The sequence below is a fragment of the Melanaphis sacchari genome, unplaced genomic scaffold (genome assembly GCF_002803265.2).
Source record: "Melanaphis sacchari strain LSU unplaced genomic scaffold, SCAv2.0 Contig887_pilon_pilon, whole genome shotgun sequence".
In the NCBI taxonomy this organism is placed as follows: Eukaryota; Metazoa; Arthropoda; class Insecta; order Hemiptera; family Aphididae; genus Melanaphis; species Melanaphis sacchari.
In genome coordinates this window covers 14,251-30,313 of record NW_020271624.1, presented here as the reverse complement: position 1 = coordinate 30,313, position 16,063 = coordinate 14,251, and the positions used below count along the sequence as shown (strand labels likewise).

General features: G+C 25.6%; 1 protein-coding gene across 1 annotated transcript; it reads right to left on the bottom strand.

The window, feature by feature from the left end:
- Positions 1-1,047: 1,047 nt before the first annotated feature.
- LOC112602403 lies at positions 1,048-15,226 on the bottom strand. The gene is given in 10 exon segments (XM_025350462.1): positions 1,048-1,205; positions 2,145-2,421; positions 3,557-3,784; positions 3,850-4,075; positions 4,498-4,629; positions 4,736-5,040; positions 5,042-5,094; positions 14,746-14,866; positions 14,928-15,087; positions 15,150-15,226. Coding segments are annotated over 10 exon segments (1,737 nt in total).
- Positions 15,227-16,063: the final 837 nt, after the last annotated feature.

Here is a 16,063-nt window from a genome sequence, read left to right as displayed (position 1 = left end):
TAACTTTAAGTGTGTAACCTATAGGTCTGTAGGACACCATAGGTTTATATAATATATTATTTATTAATTTATTTTTTAATAATTACAGACATAACCTCAAAATATATAAAGATAAAGTTAGAATACATAATTAAAATTATATCACAATACCGTCATGTATATCAGGGGTCGGCAACCCGCGGCCCCCGAAGCAATTTTTAATGGCCCACACAAAGGTTAGGTTAATTTTTGTGTTTTACTTTTGTTCAATAACATTTTTCATATAATTTTCAATATTATATAATTCTTTTTCCTTTATAAATAAAATCTAATCTAACCGTTTCATAATAGCAATACAATTATAAGTATTATATCATAATATGTAATTTTTTTTTTTAATGTGGCCCTTGATGAACAATTGAAAAAAAAAATGTCCCGTGTGGTTAAAAAGGTTGCCGACCCCTGATGTATATAATTTCATCACGTAGGCAGTGGCGTATTTACGGGGGGCGGGGGGGTTCTCGGGTCTCGACCCCCCCAGAAAAAAATAATATTAATTTATATTATGTGTTTTTAATGTTTGTATTACAATATTTTTAAAAATAACTTGGTTTTAACTATTAATTGACATTTATTTTCATAATAATAGTGAAATATAATATAATATAAATAATATCATTATTAAATCATAACTCGTATGTATTTTATTATAATGTTATAAACTTATATTTAATATTAAGAACCCCCCCCCCCCCCACAAAAAATTGAAAATACGCCACTGCACGTAGGTATAATTTAATTGTGTACTTTAAAACCAAAAAAAAATATTTAACACTAGTAATCATTACTAATATGACACGTAACACAAATAATTAAATAACAATGTGCTAAACCTAAATAAAGAAAAAATAATAATAATTTATCAAACGCCTATTTTTTGCCTAATCTTCTTCGTCTGAAACATGAATGACAGCTGGATCGATGTAGTAACGATGCGTCTGCTGCAAATGAAAATATAGTGATAATTTAGAATTAATAACAATTTAAAGTATTTTTACCTTATACTAATCATTCAATCTTGTACTTTTCTTTCATCGAATCGTACTTTATTTTCAAAGTACACTTCAACTCTGGCTTGACAAGTCTAGATGCCACATTATAGATTTTTTCAGCATCTGAACTTTTACCGTACATGAACTCGAACTTAATACTATCGGCCCACAAACCTGTAAGTGAGACGATATAATACAATCAGCTCGATATGATATTAATAAACAATAATATTAGTTTCTAAATAGTTTTCCATTATCTGAACTGTGGGACTGCAGGCGGATTCAGGACAATTATTAGTCCCTGTGAAAAAATGCCATATGCCAGCAATATTGGTCTTCGTCATAAATTCATATACGAGAAATAATTAGTATCTGTTTGAAAACAATTCTTGAATAAAATTGATCTACTCTTATTAATTTATCCTTAATTTACTTTATTTACACGAAAAAAAAAAAATTGGTCAAAGAGGCGGAGACTAATATAACACATACAAAAAATTATAACGGACGTCCCCTGACTCGCAATCTATTTTTTCGTAGGACAAATTTCCGTTTTACTCAATAGACCTAAGACAGGCTGCCATAGTGCCATCAATGATAATTCCGTCATACTAAACTGAAACTATCTAACTAATAATAATAATCATAAATCATAATCCATTATCTTTTTAGTTATAATACGTTATATTATGTATTTTTGAACTGCAGAAATAAAATCCAATACATTTTGTAAAAACATAAGAATATATTAATCATAATACAGTATCAGTAGGTAGTAAATTGGAATAATTACATTTAAAGTAATAAAAGTTAAGTACTTTTACAAAAATCAGGGGCCTGAAAAATTTGTAGATATTCAAAGTTCAATATTGTGTATTTAAATAGTAAAAGTGAAAAAGTATCAAAAGTATTACCTATTAGTTGATACTCGGGAGCATTCGATAATATAAAACTAATCATACGTTTCCTTTACAAGTGAACAAAAATGGTACATAATCGATTTGAGTGGTAGATAGTTTAAATAACTGAAAAGTAGGAACCTACCTCTACCCAATATTGTTGTTATTCGAATGACCAAAACGCATAATATTATTATTCTAAAAATATACTCACAGTCGTCATCATTGTCTTGGTAGCCAAATTTCGAGCAAGCGAGTGTGTACAGATTTCTTACGTATTCGACGTTGATCGACTTATTCGATTTCTCGCAATCTATCATGGCCAAATACAACATCTTGCTCTCCGATGCTGTATTTGTAAATCTGTAGAATAATTTTCGAGTAGTGTCTATGTCGTCGAACAAGTTGCGCCATTGCAGAAACTCCACTTTGTATACCACGTTTATCTCTCTGTACGTGCTTTCGGCGCCGTTTTCATAAAATGCTTCAAGCTATGGATTACAAACGCAACAACTTACAACAAATCGTTAGAAGACATAAAATATTATGAGAAAATTTGAACGGTTTAGTGTTCATCGTTCATCCTCTAAACAATCATTCGTAAGTAAGTACATAATATGTTCAATATTAACGTGTTCGTATTTCGTTATCGCTGTTTATTGTTTACGTAATTCGTTTTTTTGAATTATTATCGCGGAGTCTCTATTTTTGATATGAGTAATATGGCCTCATAAAATAACCAAGTCATTAGCGCGTATTATCACTAAATTCACCAATTCATAAAGGAAAAATAATGTTTTTTTACACAACCACACGATTCACCATGTTGGCAACGGATGAGGACAATGCGGTTAAAAACAACAAACTTGTAAAATATAATCTGCAACGATGTTGCTTAAGCTATTCCGAATAAGTAAATTATTAAGTTCCGGGTTTTGTCAATTTATAGTAAAAACACTAATAACTAATTCCAGTGGCCTATGCCGCCTAGGGTAATTTTTATTAATAAAAAAAAAAAAAAAAAAAAACTAATAACTATTATACATTCAAAAACACACATAATAATATAATCAGTCAAATCACCACTCGAATAAAAATACACGCTGTCTTTTCTAGCTCGCCCATTTCCCAGACCAAACCTATACCTCCGTTTCTTCTGGTTTCAATAATATTATATTACCTAATAGTTTATCATAGTCAAGAATATGAATCCACTAATAACTTACTGTTTTAATACTCAAACAATATATTTTATAGTTTATTATTGTTTCTTTTTAATTAATTTTAGTAATTATTATTAACACCAATCGATATTACCACGATTGAAGATATTAAACTTATTAAATAATCGATTTTCTGATAGGGTAACATGAAACGAATAGCAAAAAAATAATCTGTAGCATAACTTAAAGTCGTTTCGTATATCAATTAGAAAGCCTTTTATCAGAAGGCTGAAGGCGATATACCTCCCGATTTTTTTTTTAAGATATTAGTACTTAAAAAATTAGTTTTTGTATTTCAAGTGGCACTAATATTAATTATTATTATTTGCATATTAATAAAACAAGAATAATTGAAGAATAGTTAAATATATTCATACATCAAATATCAGTTATTATACCATACCAATTTGATGCTGATGTTCTGCAAAAATAAATCCATAATTTTCCACAAGGGTAATGATTTGTTTCCTAATGCCTGAACGCCGTCATCAAAAATCCTCTTTGCCAATTTGTAATTATCAAAGATGTCAATATAATAATTCAAAACTTGGGTCCACACATTAACGTTGTCTTTGTTGCGCTTAATCGCCAATTTTAAAATATTAGGACGTATTTCGTTGGTATGCTCGGCCTTTGCAACACAAACAAAATTATAATTTAAAATTTATAATTTATAATTTTTTTGACGAAACTTACCCAATAAACGTAATACTCTGGTTTTTGTAGTCCTCCAAGGTAATAGTGGCTCATATGAAATGCGCGCTCCATAGCCTTATTTACTAAAGTTCTGATTACTCTATCTTTAATTGCATTGCTTATCCATTGTTTTATTAAATATTTAATAAAGAATTCGATTAAAGTACGTTTTCTTTCCATGTCTAATAATATTTTTAAACCTTGTTGATACGATTTGATACAAAACCTATAAAACAAACCGTATATCATTATTACATACCTTTATAATAAATATTAACAAATACCTAGCGGTTATTTTAATAGTAATGATTATAAATTTATAACTTATAACTTATAAGTTATTATATTATCATTTATTTGTGTAAAATAATGGGTACAAACGTTTTTGAAAATATTTTCTTATACAATTCAAAGGCATTACAAAACAACATCTTTAATATATTATATTTTCAATATTTTTTTATAATAATGCGGTATTTTATGTAATGATTATTTGCCTATAAAACATTATAAACGTTAGTGCTTTTTTAAAATAGGCAAAATAGGCAGGTAGATATTTTAAATATATACTCTTAAAAGAATATCACTCCGCATATAAAAATTCAAAACAAATATGATTTAATAATTAATTGTATTGTTTAAAATAACCTAATTCTGTCTTCGCATTTATTAGTGTAGTTGAACGAGTTCGTATCGTGATCATATATAAAACCGTCGGCGCATAATAATGCTACTTTATGCCACATCAAATCATTTTGCTGGTATATTTCAATAAAATCGCTAAAAATACAATAACAAAACAATATTATTATTATTTATGTTTTGAAAAAAATCTCATGTACAAATTAACACAAATGTATTGTATTTATATTTTAATGAGTCTTACCGGATAACAATGTATTGAATTTTCTTAATGGATTTAAATTGTAGCGACTTTTCTAGTAAAGTTACGTGAAACTTATAGTCACCACGGAAGTGTTCGATTGTTTCTTTATACTTTTGTATAATTATCTGACACGAATCATTGCAAGTTTCTTCTAAGTATAGAATTTCAATCCGGAATTGTTCTAGACGCAGATGTTTGTTATTATAATGTTTTTTAATTCCTTCGTCAAAAAATTTTCTTGTCATCTCGATATTGTGGTTTTCATATTCGAACATCGCTGCAGATAAATACAATTTAGGATCGCACATTTTTTTTTGACATTAGTACAACCAATGGGTGTATTTCGTTGGTTATAAACGCTTTCTGAAATCAATAAATTTTAGATGTTAAATAAATGTAAGATTTTCGTAATATTATGGTGTTATTAATTCATCATTCATTTATTCCTACTGTTTTTGTGATTTAAAAATTAAAATAACATAGTTTTTTTATGCATTATTATTTATAAAACAATCTCTATATTTATGCAAAAAAAATTTAATTTTTAAAAATTATTACCACTTTTTATTTTACTGCCATGTTATTGTTTTTTCTTAAGTAACAAGTAACTACACCTAATTTATAAAAAAATACGGTACTCGTCCGTTCATATACTAACTACCTATTACACGTTTGATTGTTTAGTGCTTTAGTAAGCTACCTATCTACCATCATTTTGTGTTGGTTTAGTATGATATCAACACGTATCTTCTATTTAAAAATGTAAATTGTCTTGCCTTTATAATGCAATATTTCTTTTTTGTTACTTTTCTGGTTTAGTTTTAAATTTTTGTGGGTAGGTACATGTTTAGTTGCAGTTGGTAATAAACAACTAAATATTTTTAAAAAATTGCACACATTTCTTCATTTTGAATTATATATCGATATAAATAACTCATAATAATAATTAATAAATAATAATAAATAAATAAATTATAATAAAACCACATAAAATCGGCATTACTCACAAACACAAACTAATTTTTTTTTTTTTTAGAAACCTATATGATAAATTATAAAGAGATATAATTATAATAATACTTGAGATTTTGATAAAATCTTAATTTTAATTGCAAAATGAAGTATAGATAATTTAACCAAATATATTAAATTATAATTATAAATAAGTATATTAATATTAATTAGTTATTAATTAGTATATTAATTATTATTTTTAAGTATAAGAATACTCAGTAGATGCAATAACATTTACGGTAGATACTAGATATTATACTAAACTATCATAAAATTACGGTAGATAGCATATTAGACGAGTATTCAAAATACTTTTCTAAAAATAATAAACAAATAGTTAATTTTTTATAAAATATCTATTAAATTCTATTCTTGAATGAGTAGTTCAAACAAATATGGGGACTAGAGAGTACAAACATATTTTTATACTTAATTCTCTAAGTTAAACCAAGTATTTAAATACTGTAAAACTGTTGTATATTAAATAAATACAAAACTATGCGTAATGCATTTAAAAATAGTTCTTTATAATAGCCAATTATAGGTACCTACTCCATATGGCCATATTATCATATTAACAACAAAAATAAAAGTCATACCGATTTTTTACCAAAATTACAGCAAGTTCGTAAAACACGTTTATAATTAATAAACAATAATTTTGTTGATTGTGAATTATTAACTCTTATAGCATTATTGTAATCTAAAGTTCAGTCATTCGGTGTCTAATGACTAAGATCACCATTCACCACGCTTATTTATAATTTTGTGTAATATTTTATGAGCTTATTACCCATTGACTTTGTAATAGTCTATTTTATAATTAATGTGATTATTAATATAAAACATTAATTCAAATCATAATTAATGCTCTCGATATTTTTAAGTTAAACATTATTTATAATTGAAAATATTAATAATTATTATTTATTAGTGCATAATTAATTTATATTTATAGGCTACTATGCCATACAAATTATAAACCATAATAATAAATATTAAATAATAATTAAGTAATATGTTTTAGCTCTCATCGGGTAGTCAGTGCTCCTGGTGGTAGTTACAAATGTTCTATTTTTTTCGGCCAGCCATCATAAATATTAAATCGACAATAGACGTAATCACGTAATATAATAACTATTAAGTGTTGACAGCATCAAATGCATCAATTATTTTACACATTTATTTTTTAACTATTTACCCACCTTGGCCATGATTTTTTTTTTCATAGATATCTAGTGTGGTTGTCACCGAACTAACTATATGTACACAGTCATGGACTAGTGATAGTTGCCCAGCGAATTACTTATCTAAAATAGTAAAATCGTACCACATATTTTTGTGTTCTCTTAACGAGTAACGACTAACAACTAATTGACAATTATTCCGCTCTGCTGTGTTAAGTTAATTTTGGAAATTAATAACATCTACAATGGTATTTGTGATTATATTCAATATTAATAAATGTCTTCGGATGAATGTAAACATTGTTTAGCTTACTGCACCAGTATTTCTTTTTAAAAAAATTAACAAACCAACTAAGTTTAATAATGTCCTTTGGCTCTTGTAAGGTAAGTAATATTTATTGAAATTTAAATTTTAGTAAAAGCACATTGTTTAAACTCAAATTTAATTCTATATTCTGTTTTATATTTAATATATAATAATATATAGATACCAAATACTACCTACCTATAGCCATAGTGCATGCCTATGTATTATTAATACTTATCATTCTTTTAACCAAATTTAGATGTGTTGTTTGGGTTAAAAAATGTGATACAATACGATTAGTATTTATTAATCCTTCAGTTTCTTATACAAATATAACTATTCATTACAATTAGACAAAAACATAGGTACATTTTTACAAATCAATACCCTTAACCCAAATAATACAAACAGGCAAAAGTGGGTATTTAAAGGTAAGTTAAATAAATTAATAAAAGTATAACATACTAAGTTTTATATATATTATAAATTGTAATCATTATTTTTAGCTAACATAAACATTTTAAAAAGAAAAACGACTAGTGAAATAGTATTCACAAACATTAATAAATATTAACATAAAAGTACTAAAACCAATTTATCGGCTTGTTAGATATTGCATGTATCATTTTAAAAGTGTTTTCACCTTAAATAAATAAATATAAATATATATATATATATATGTATATGTATATTATAATATTTAATTTAATGTTTGATGAACTTAATGCTATAATAATTAATAATTAATATTCTTTATTTTAGTTTCAACTTTCAATCAGTTATTATTTTATCTTTTGAGGTATTTTAACTGCATTAATTAATACATGTTTGCTAAGTTTTAAAACTCCCAAATTTTAATCATTTTCTTTGTAACGTACATTTTAATTATCCTTATCAGTTATACCTATATTAAGCTATTTCTTATAAAACTAATAGATTATTTGAGAATTTTTTAGTACTTTATTTAAAAAAAAAAAATCTATGTTATCTAAAACAAATTCGAAAATTAGAAAATATCAATTTTTAAAATATTTACAATTAACTTTTACTATTTTTTCCATATTTCATAACTGAGTATATATTTATATTTTTAATGACATGAATTGGATTAGTTTGAAATTATTAAAATATTTAAACCATATAAATATACATAATGTAAAAAACTTGAATTTTTTAGTTTAGTTTTAAGTCTATTGTATCAATCTCTAATATGATCGACTTGAATTTAGTTAAACCTACATTTTATCTTGGTGGTGATATAAAATTTATATTGACCCATTAACCATATTTATTTCATTTTGGAACAAATCATGGATAATATTATTAGGTACCTAGTTATTCTGTAATATGGTTAGAGTTGAAGTTTTACTGTTTTACACAGTTACATTTATCTATAATTTATTATTTATATCTCTGTAGTTTAACCTATGATAACGTCATCTATAGTCTGTTAGTTTGTATTATATAAAAAATAATTATTAATGTATCTACATGTGTTTTATTTATCTTAATGTCTTTTTTTTTATAGAAAGCCAATGTATTAACATGACAAATATTATTTTTAATTTTATGCAAATTTTTTTTTTTTTTTTTGGAGATATTTTCAATTAGTAAGATTTACTCAAAGTTGGTAAGAAAAAGAATGTCCAAATGTTTTCAATATGTCACTCAGGATGGCGGTATTAACTGTCAATATTTAATGCAGATAAATTACATAGGTATTAAAATAATTAATTGGATTTATCATTGTTATTTACTTTTATAGAAAATGTATAATAGAAAGTCTTCTAAATAATAATAAAAAAAAATAAGTTGTGATTGAAATCTATTTTAAACTAATTTCTCCCAAATTTGATTACAGTTAATCAACCAAGTTGGGCATTGTTTGATGTTAACTTATATTATAACTTAGATTAATAGAGTTAACAGAATCACGTATTGATCAATTTTAATATTTAAATACATTTGTAGATTTACATTTTGAGTGATATTATTTTTTATTTTTCACAGTTGTTTTATTAATAAAAAATATTTGTAGTAATATTTTCAAAAAAATTATGGTTGTACCAAAATGAATTTACAATTTGTCAGAAAACTAAACAAACTTGAAAATAGCGATTGATTCATTTGAGATGGATATATTAAATTATAATCAATACTTAATATTAGTTTAAATGATAAATTTGCTATCAAAGATAATATTACTTCAAATGAACCAAATCATATTCAGGTAGTGATAATAGTTACAAGTAAAATATTTATTTTTTTTTCTTAAACTTTATTTTTTTTGTTAAGTTTGTATTTAATGTTTCTTTTAAATGTTTTGTGTTATATTCCACTTATTATTGGGCTCTTGGCAATGATATTAATAAGAATGGGACTACACACCAAAAGACTAAGATGAGCTATTCTAATACCTATTTGTGTAACACTAATACTGCTATAGCCTATAGGTAAAAAAATAGTTTGTGTGTGCATTTTAAAATTCATTTCAAATTAAAATTTTTATTTTTTAGGTATGGAAAATCGGGAAATAAATAATGGAAACATGTTAAATGACCCCTTTTTTACAATTTTATCAACTTCATATATAATTTGTATAGGGCTTGAAAATTGTAGGACTCGCTTACTTTTTTATGTGCTTCTGATAATATGTATAAACTTAAAAATTATAAGTTGTTAGATTTAATTAATGTTTATTATCATCACCTAAAATTAATTTTTAAACTTTATTTTTAATAGTGAAACTGGCTTGTTTTAATTTGAATGAAAGAGGAATAGAAATTTAATTTTATGCGTATATTGGATGTATTAAACTATTTACAAATAACAGAATGCATATTAAAATTATTTTAATTACCAAGTTTTGAAGATGGTTCAATTTTTACTGGTAAGTCCTAATTAGTATACATTTTATTTGATATTTTAATAATCGGTAATTTCTGTCTTCTAATTAATAAGAATTAATTTATAAGTAAGTTAAATTTATTTATGTAAATTTGGTTCTATAACAATTATGAATACCTCACACAATATTTTAATATTGCAAATTAAATGAATATATCGTACTGCCTACATCATACTCGTATTATAAAATATTCAATTACTTAAAAAATTTAAAAAAATAATCTTTTACAATTTATACTATTTTGTAAAATTAAACTATTACCCATATAAACTTCATCATGAGGCTATACTTTAGCTTAATTTCTTATTTGTAAAATTGTTATGGTATGTTATTATTATTTATTTATGTCTGAACAAGTAATTTTACAAATATTTTCTATAAATAAACAAATTTATTATAAATATTTATACTTAAGTATATACAGCAGAAAAAAAGAATTAATGAAATTTAATTTGAAGTATCAACTATGTAGGGTTGTAGAACTATAAACAAAAGTTACAATTTAGCTTAATTTACATAACCAAAAAAATTAATCTAAGATAATAATTCAGTAATTAATGGAATGGAAAGGTACATAAGGTAGATTAATTTTTAAATGAATATGAGGGAATACAGAAATGAATCTTGGAGAGTAAGTCTTTTTTTTTATTAACATGTCTAATATAACACTGTTTTGCTTAAATAATGTATCAAGTCCATGGAATTAATATTTAGTTCTTAGTTATATTTCCAACTTCAATGTTTTCTTTTGAATAATTTACTAATTTTAATCTATGATGTTTTATAAAACCAAATGTAATTGTAAAATTATATTACCAATCGTTCAATATTATTTTGAAGCAAGCATCTAAGAATATTGTCACGGAAATATTTTGCGATTTAAATCTTCAAAATAACTAGTTATCTAGTATTCTATTTTCTACCAAAATTATATTTCATCAAAGATAGAGAATAAACTTTTAACAAAGATAGTGAGTAGATACCATTTTATTATTTTGATCAAAAAAATATTAAGTCATCCAGATGACAATAGATAGATATTCTATAGTTATGAAATTTATTGAAATCTGTGTATATACTTGCAATTTGTGCTTAATTTTATATCTATATATTCTTGACATAGATACATTTTTTTTAGTAAGTATTAGTAAATAGTTATTAATAAAATAAATAAATGATCAAAATTTATTGTTTTTATGTTTTAGTACAAAACTGATTAAAATAAAAATGCAAAAATCGTGTCCGCGGGATTGTTGGATAACAAGCACTTTATTGATAGCTAGGAACAGAAAAATGAAAATTTCGCAATTACAACGTCAGTATACAATAATAATTAATAGTAATAGTATTAATTTAACTAATAATTATTAAGACGATTAAAATTACAATCTTAAAATATAATGGTCGAAAAGTAGGAGATCAAACATGAATGGCCACTGAATGTTTACTCAAAAGCTATCTCCAAAAAAATTGAACAATAAAAATGACACATACAGCAGATGTGGCAGTATAGGAAGTGTTTTTCTTTACTTTATACATGATTCGTTCATCTGACTTCTATAATATCTTGTTTGTGGAATTGATTAAATGTAGCAATCTATTACACGACAGGTATATTCCAGTAACATCGTATCAATCTAATATAGGTACGTCTTAATTTCTTACTGGTGTAAATCGAGTTTTGCGTCCACACAATTAAAAAAAATATGTGTTTATATATTCTTAACAAATGAAATTATTCGCAATGAGATTAATAGTGCAATCTAAATGTAATTCTAAGTAATTATAATTTTAAGTATAAGTTAGAATGTTAGATACCTTATTTTACACAACAGATGTTATTAATAATTATTAAGTGATTTAGTGGAGTATACGTGCGGTGCAACACAATTGGCGATTGTGCATCTTTTACCTATTTATCTTTAAGTTCTTGACTCTGCTGAAGGTTCAGCTTCAATTGCTTATAAAAGCGGCATCAGATGATTAATAATTATTGAGTGTATAATCAGTGAATTCAAAATTATCAGTAGGGCTAAATAAGAACAAGCATCTTCTACATCTTCCAAGGGTAAAAATCTAAGTGAACAAAAATTGTTTCGACCAAATACCTAGTTCAGATTTTGAACTATAATCATGTAAGCTAATAATATAAAATTAAATACATTTTGTGCGCAATCGTGTTGAATTATTTCAAATATAAAAAGGTAAAAAGTTCGCAATCATGTTGTGTTTTTTCAGGTAAAAAAGGTAAAAAATGCGCAATCGTGTACATGATGTGATACATGATGTAAATACTGATAGCACTGAGTTCGATCCCAAATTTTCAATAAAAGCATTGATTAAACATACATGTTTAATATATGTATGTTTAATCAATGATAAGTCTTTTTTTCGGAAATTAAAATGAATGATGATAATTTTAATGTTTCATAATTAATGAAATTATAATTTACCTATACAATTATTTATGCTATATTTATATTTATGTTAACAGGCGAAGTCCTATACAACAATTTACAAATTAAATAATTAATACAAATAACACACATAAAATTAAGTTATGTCCAATAGATAAGATGGTATAAATAATAAATATAATAGAATTAGCAACTCCTAATTTTTGTTATATTAATCTTGATAAATGGTGCTCTCATTGGTCAACTGCATCATTTATAATAAGTATAGCATTTTTTTATCATTCTTTAGAAATATAAATAAATTTGGAAAACCGCAATTTAGCTATCACTCAATTTTTCAATTTTATATTAAAAACTAAATAGAAATATTTATTGTTTTTTACAACTTAATTCTCAGAGTTAAGTGTATATTCTAAATGTATGATAATTTGAAGTTTTTTGTAAGGTAACGATATATTTAAATAATAATATATAATTTATATTTTATAATAGATAAGCTATTTCCAAGGTTCACGAGAGTTAAAGAACGAATCCTTTTGGAACAATAATTTCGATAAATCTAGAGTTTGATAATTGAAACTATCAGGGATAATTAACATAAGTTGTATCAATTGGCGGTTGAGGTATAAAATAATGCATGTATTTAAAAAAAAAAATTAATATTTCCTTTAAGTACTTCACGAGTTAAAAAAAAAATGGAACACACTACCTGTAACCATTTAATTTTCTACGTATTTAGTAAATAGAGTTTCGTTCTCCTTATTCACATCTTGGTAATAATCATAATCGATAAAGTTTATCAATTGAGTAATAATTATTTGGTGAGCTAGTTTTCATATAATTTCATTATAGGAGGTTTGTGATTTTAAGATTAGTAAATAATAATAATAATAATAATAATAAAGGAACTTAGTTTTTCATTGACAACCACAATAAATAACTACCTGTAAATATGGAACCATATTTATGCTTTCCACACTCTGATCCGTTTGTCTGTGATGAGTAGTGACTTACCAAAAAAAATTAAACTGTTTGAGCTACCGTAGCGAGTAAGTTACCGAAAAATAACTAGTAATACACAATACATTTTTAACTCAATTAAAATGGGTAGTTATGGGTAATTAGTTTTTTTTTTTTTTTTAATGAAAATGAAAGTCCCACACATTTGTCGTCAAAATACGGTCAACTAAATTTTAACGAACATAAGCTAATTAATACAAAATAATCTACCGCTATAAGTATATTAACTAACCACAGTATAATTCCTTTTTGCTTCATTTAATTCTATGTATATAAACCAATAAAATTTAATGATTTTGAGAATCTTAAGCCTATCAAACTTAGCAGAAAAATTAAAATTATAATTTGGTGATAATAATAATAATTTACTCAAAAATTATGGAAGATATAAAACTAAACTTTAAGAGATTTGAGGTATTATATAGTAAAATAATAAAATTAAAATTAAAAGTGTTGTAAATATGGTGTTTTTGGTGTTATATCTATCACTTTTTCTTTCTAAAATGCTAATTTTTAAAAAACTTTTATTCAATAAAAGTAATTTGTACAGTTTTTGTTTAATTGTGTATGTTAGTATTAACAGCTTTACAATTAAAAAAATATATAATTTAACAGTTTAAATTTTTGAAGATATTTTAGAAAACGAACGATAACTAAGTTCGTTTTTGTTTAAAAAAAATTAAATTGCCCATAATTAACAAAATAAAAGTTATACTCTTCTATTTAAAAAAATTTTTTTTAACTTAAGTTGTACCATCACATGGCATTGCTTGGTCTGTTCTTTTGGAAAAATTTATTTAAATAATTTTGTTCACTCAGTGTTGTGTAAAAGAACTGGCGCAGCTATTATTTTGAGGGTAATAAAGTTTATGAAACGTTGTTTTAGTAAAACTATTTTATGTTTTAAAAAATATTGAAAAACAGAATTACCAAAAAATTACCAATAAAGTTTCATTTTTAAACACTGTAATGGCTATAAATAAAATGTTGAATACGTTACAGCGTGTGGATTTTATTAGCTGCTTGATTTTTTTTTTGTGATATAGAATACCTAAGAATTTATTATAAATGATGCCAAAAATGGTAAATTTTTTAGATTCAGAAATGTTCTGTATATATTAATAATAATTGTAACATCAGTATCATGATTTACTTACATAGTTTTTTTTGAAACTCCATATACTCTATCAATAACTCAGGTTCGATTGAAAACAATTGAAACGTGCTGTAGTACAAGTAATCGATTTGATTAGATATCCAAGTAAGAATTTTGACATTCTGACATTTGTCATCATTTTTCTATAGAAAGAAAAAGCGATAAAAATAAATATCATTTTACAGTATCCGTTCGATTTTTTTTTCTAAGACTTACGTTGATTTGTAGTTTGCAAACGTCCATCACGTTTAATTCGAGCTTTATATAGTTTAAACACTTATCTTGTGTGATCTCCCCAGTGGCTGTTTGTTGTATGAACAACTTCCGTTGTTCGAGAATATTTCTAAAAAAATAAAATTATTATTTGGTTGTGCACTGGAATTAAAACGAAAATAATGTGCTCACGCTATCATGTGGTCATTCATGAGATTGTGGGTCTTCAAGAATTGAATGTCTGGTTGTGTTTCCTGAATTGTAGACATTATGACAGTGCTGATGTATGTAATATATTATTTTTGACTTTATTTAAAACCTCGAAATTATAACCGACACAGTAGGTATGATGCACTTTATTTTTTTTTTTTTTGGTTTGTAAATAAAATGTAAGAATGACGGAGCTCGTAGATACTTTGCACGTGCGCGATATGTAGACGTACGGGATAAAATGCCGGGCTTCACCGTTGGGTGTTGTCCTTCGATGCTGCGACTAGGTCGAAGCTGCCACCAGCAGCGCTGATTCGTCTTGGCCATCGGTGGGAGGGGGGCGGTGAACAAGATGACGGATTATACTTCTACCTCGGTGGCAACAATAGCGGAATAGTTGGTGGTTTTGACGGCGGCCACGCTGTATCTGTTTTTCGGTAAGCCAGAAATAATCGATTACGAATTGATGCTGGAAGACAACTTGTTGCGACTGCGTGGATCCAGTAACCGCCACTTCCACAACTAGCTACCATAATTTTTAATCACTGAAAGACATTTTTAATCTCTGGTTCTAATGACAAATCAAAAAAAAAGAAGAAGATTAGCCACCATAATAGAAAATCTAAAGGATACATGTTTTATACATAGGTAGTTGTTTCCTTACCGATTCAGATCAAACAGACTACCTGCGCACCTTTCACATTAATGTCCTAAAATATTTGTATCAAGATCTGACCACGGGGTTTCGGCGAAAACATCAATAGCGAGCATTATTTCTCTCGTTTTTGGTCATTATGAAATGTAATACAACGAATTTCATCAGGTTTTTGGCGCATTTTTATACATTTATTAAAATTCACGAATTTTCATATAGTAATGTTTTGACGACTTTATTA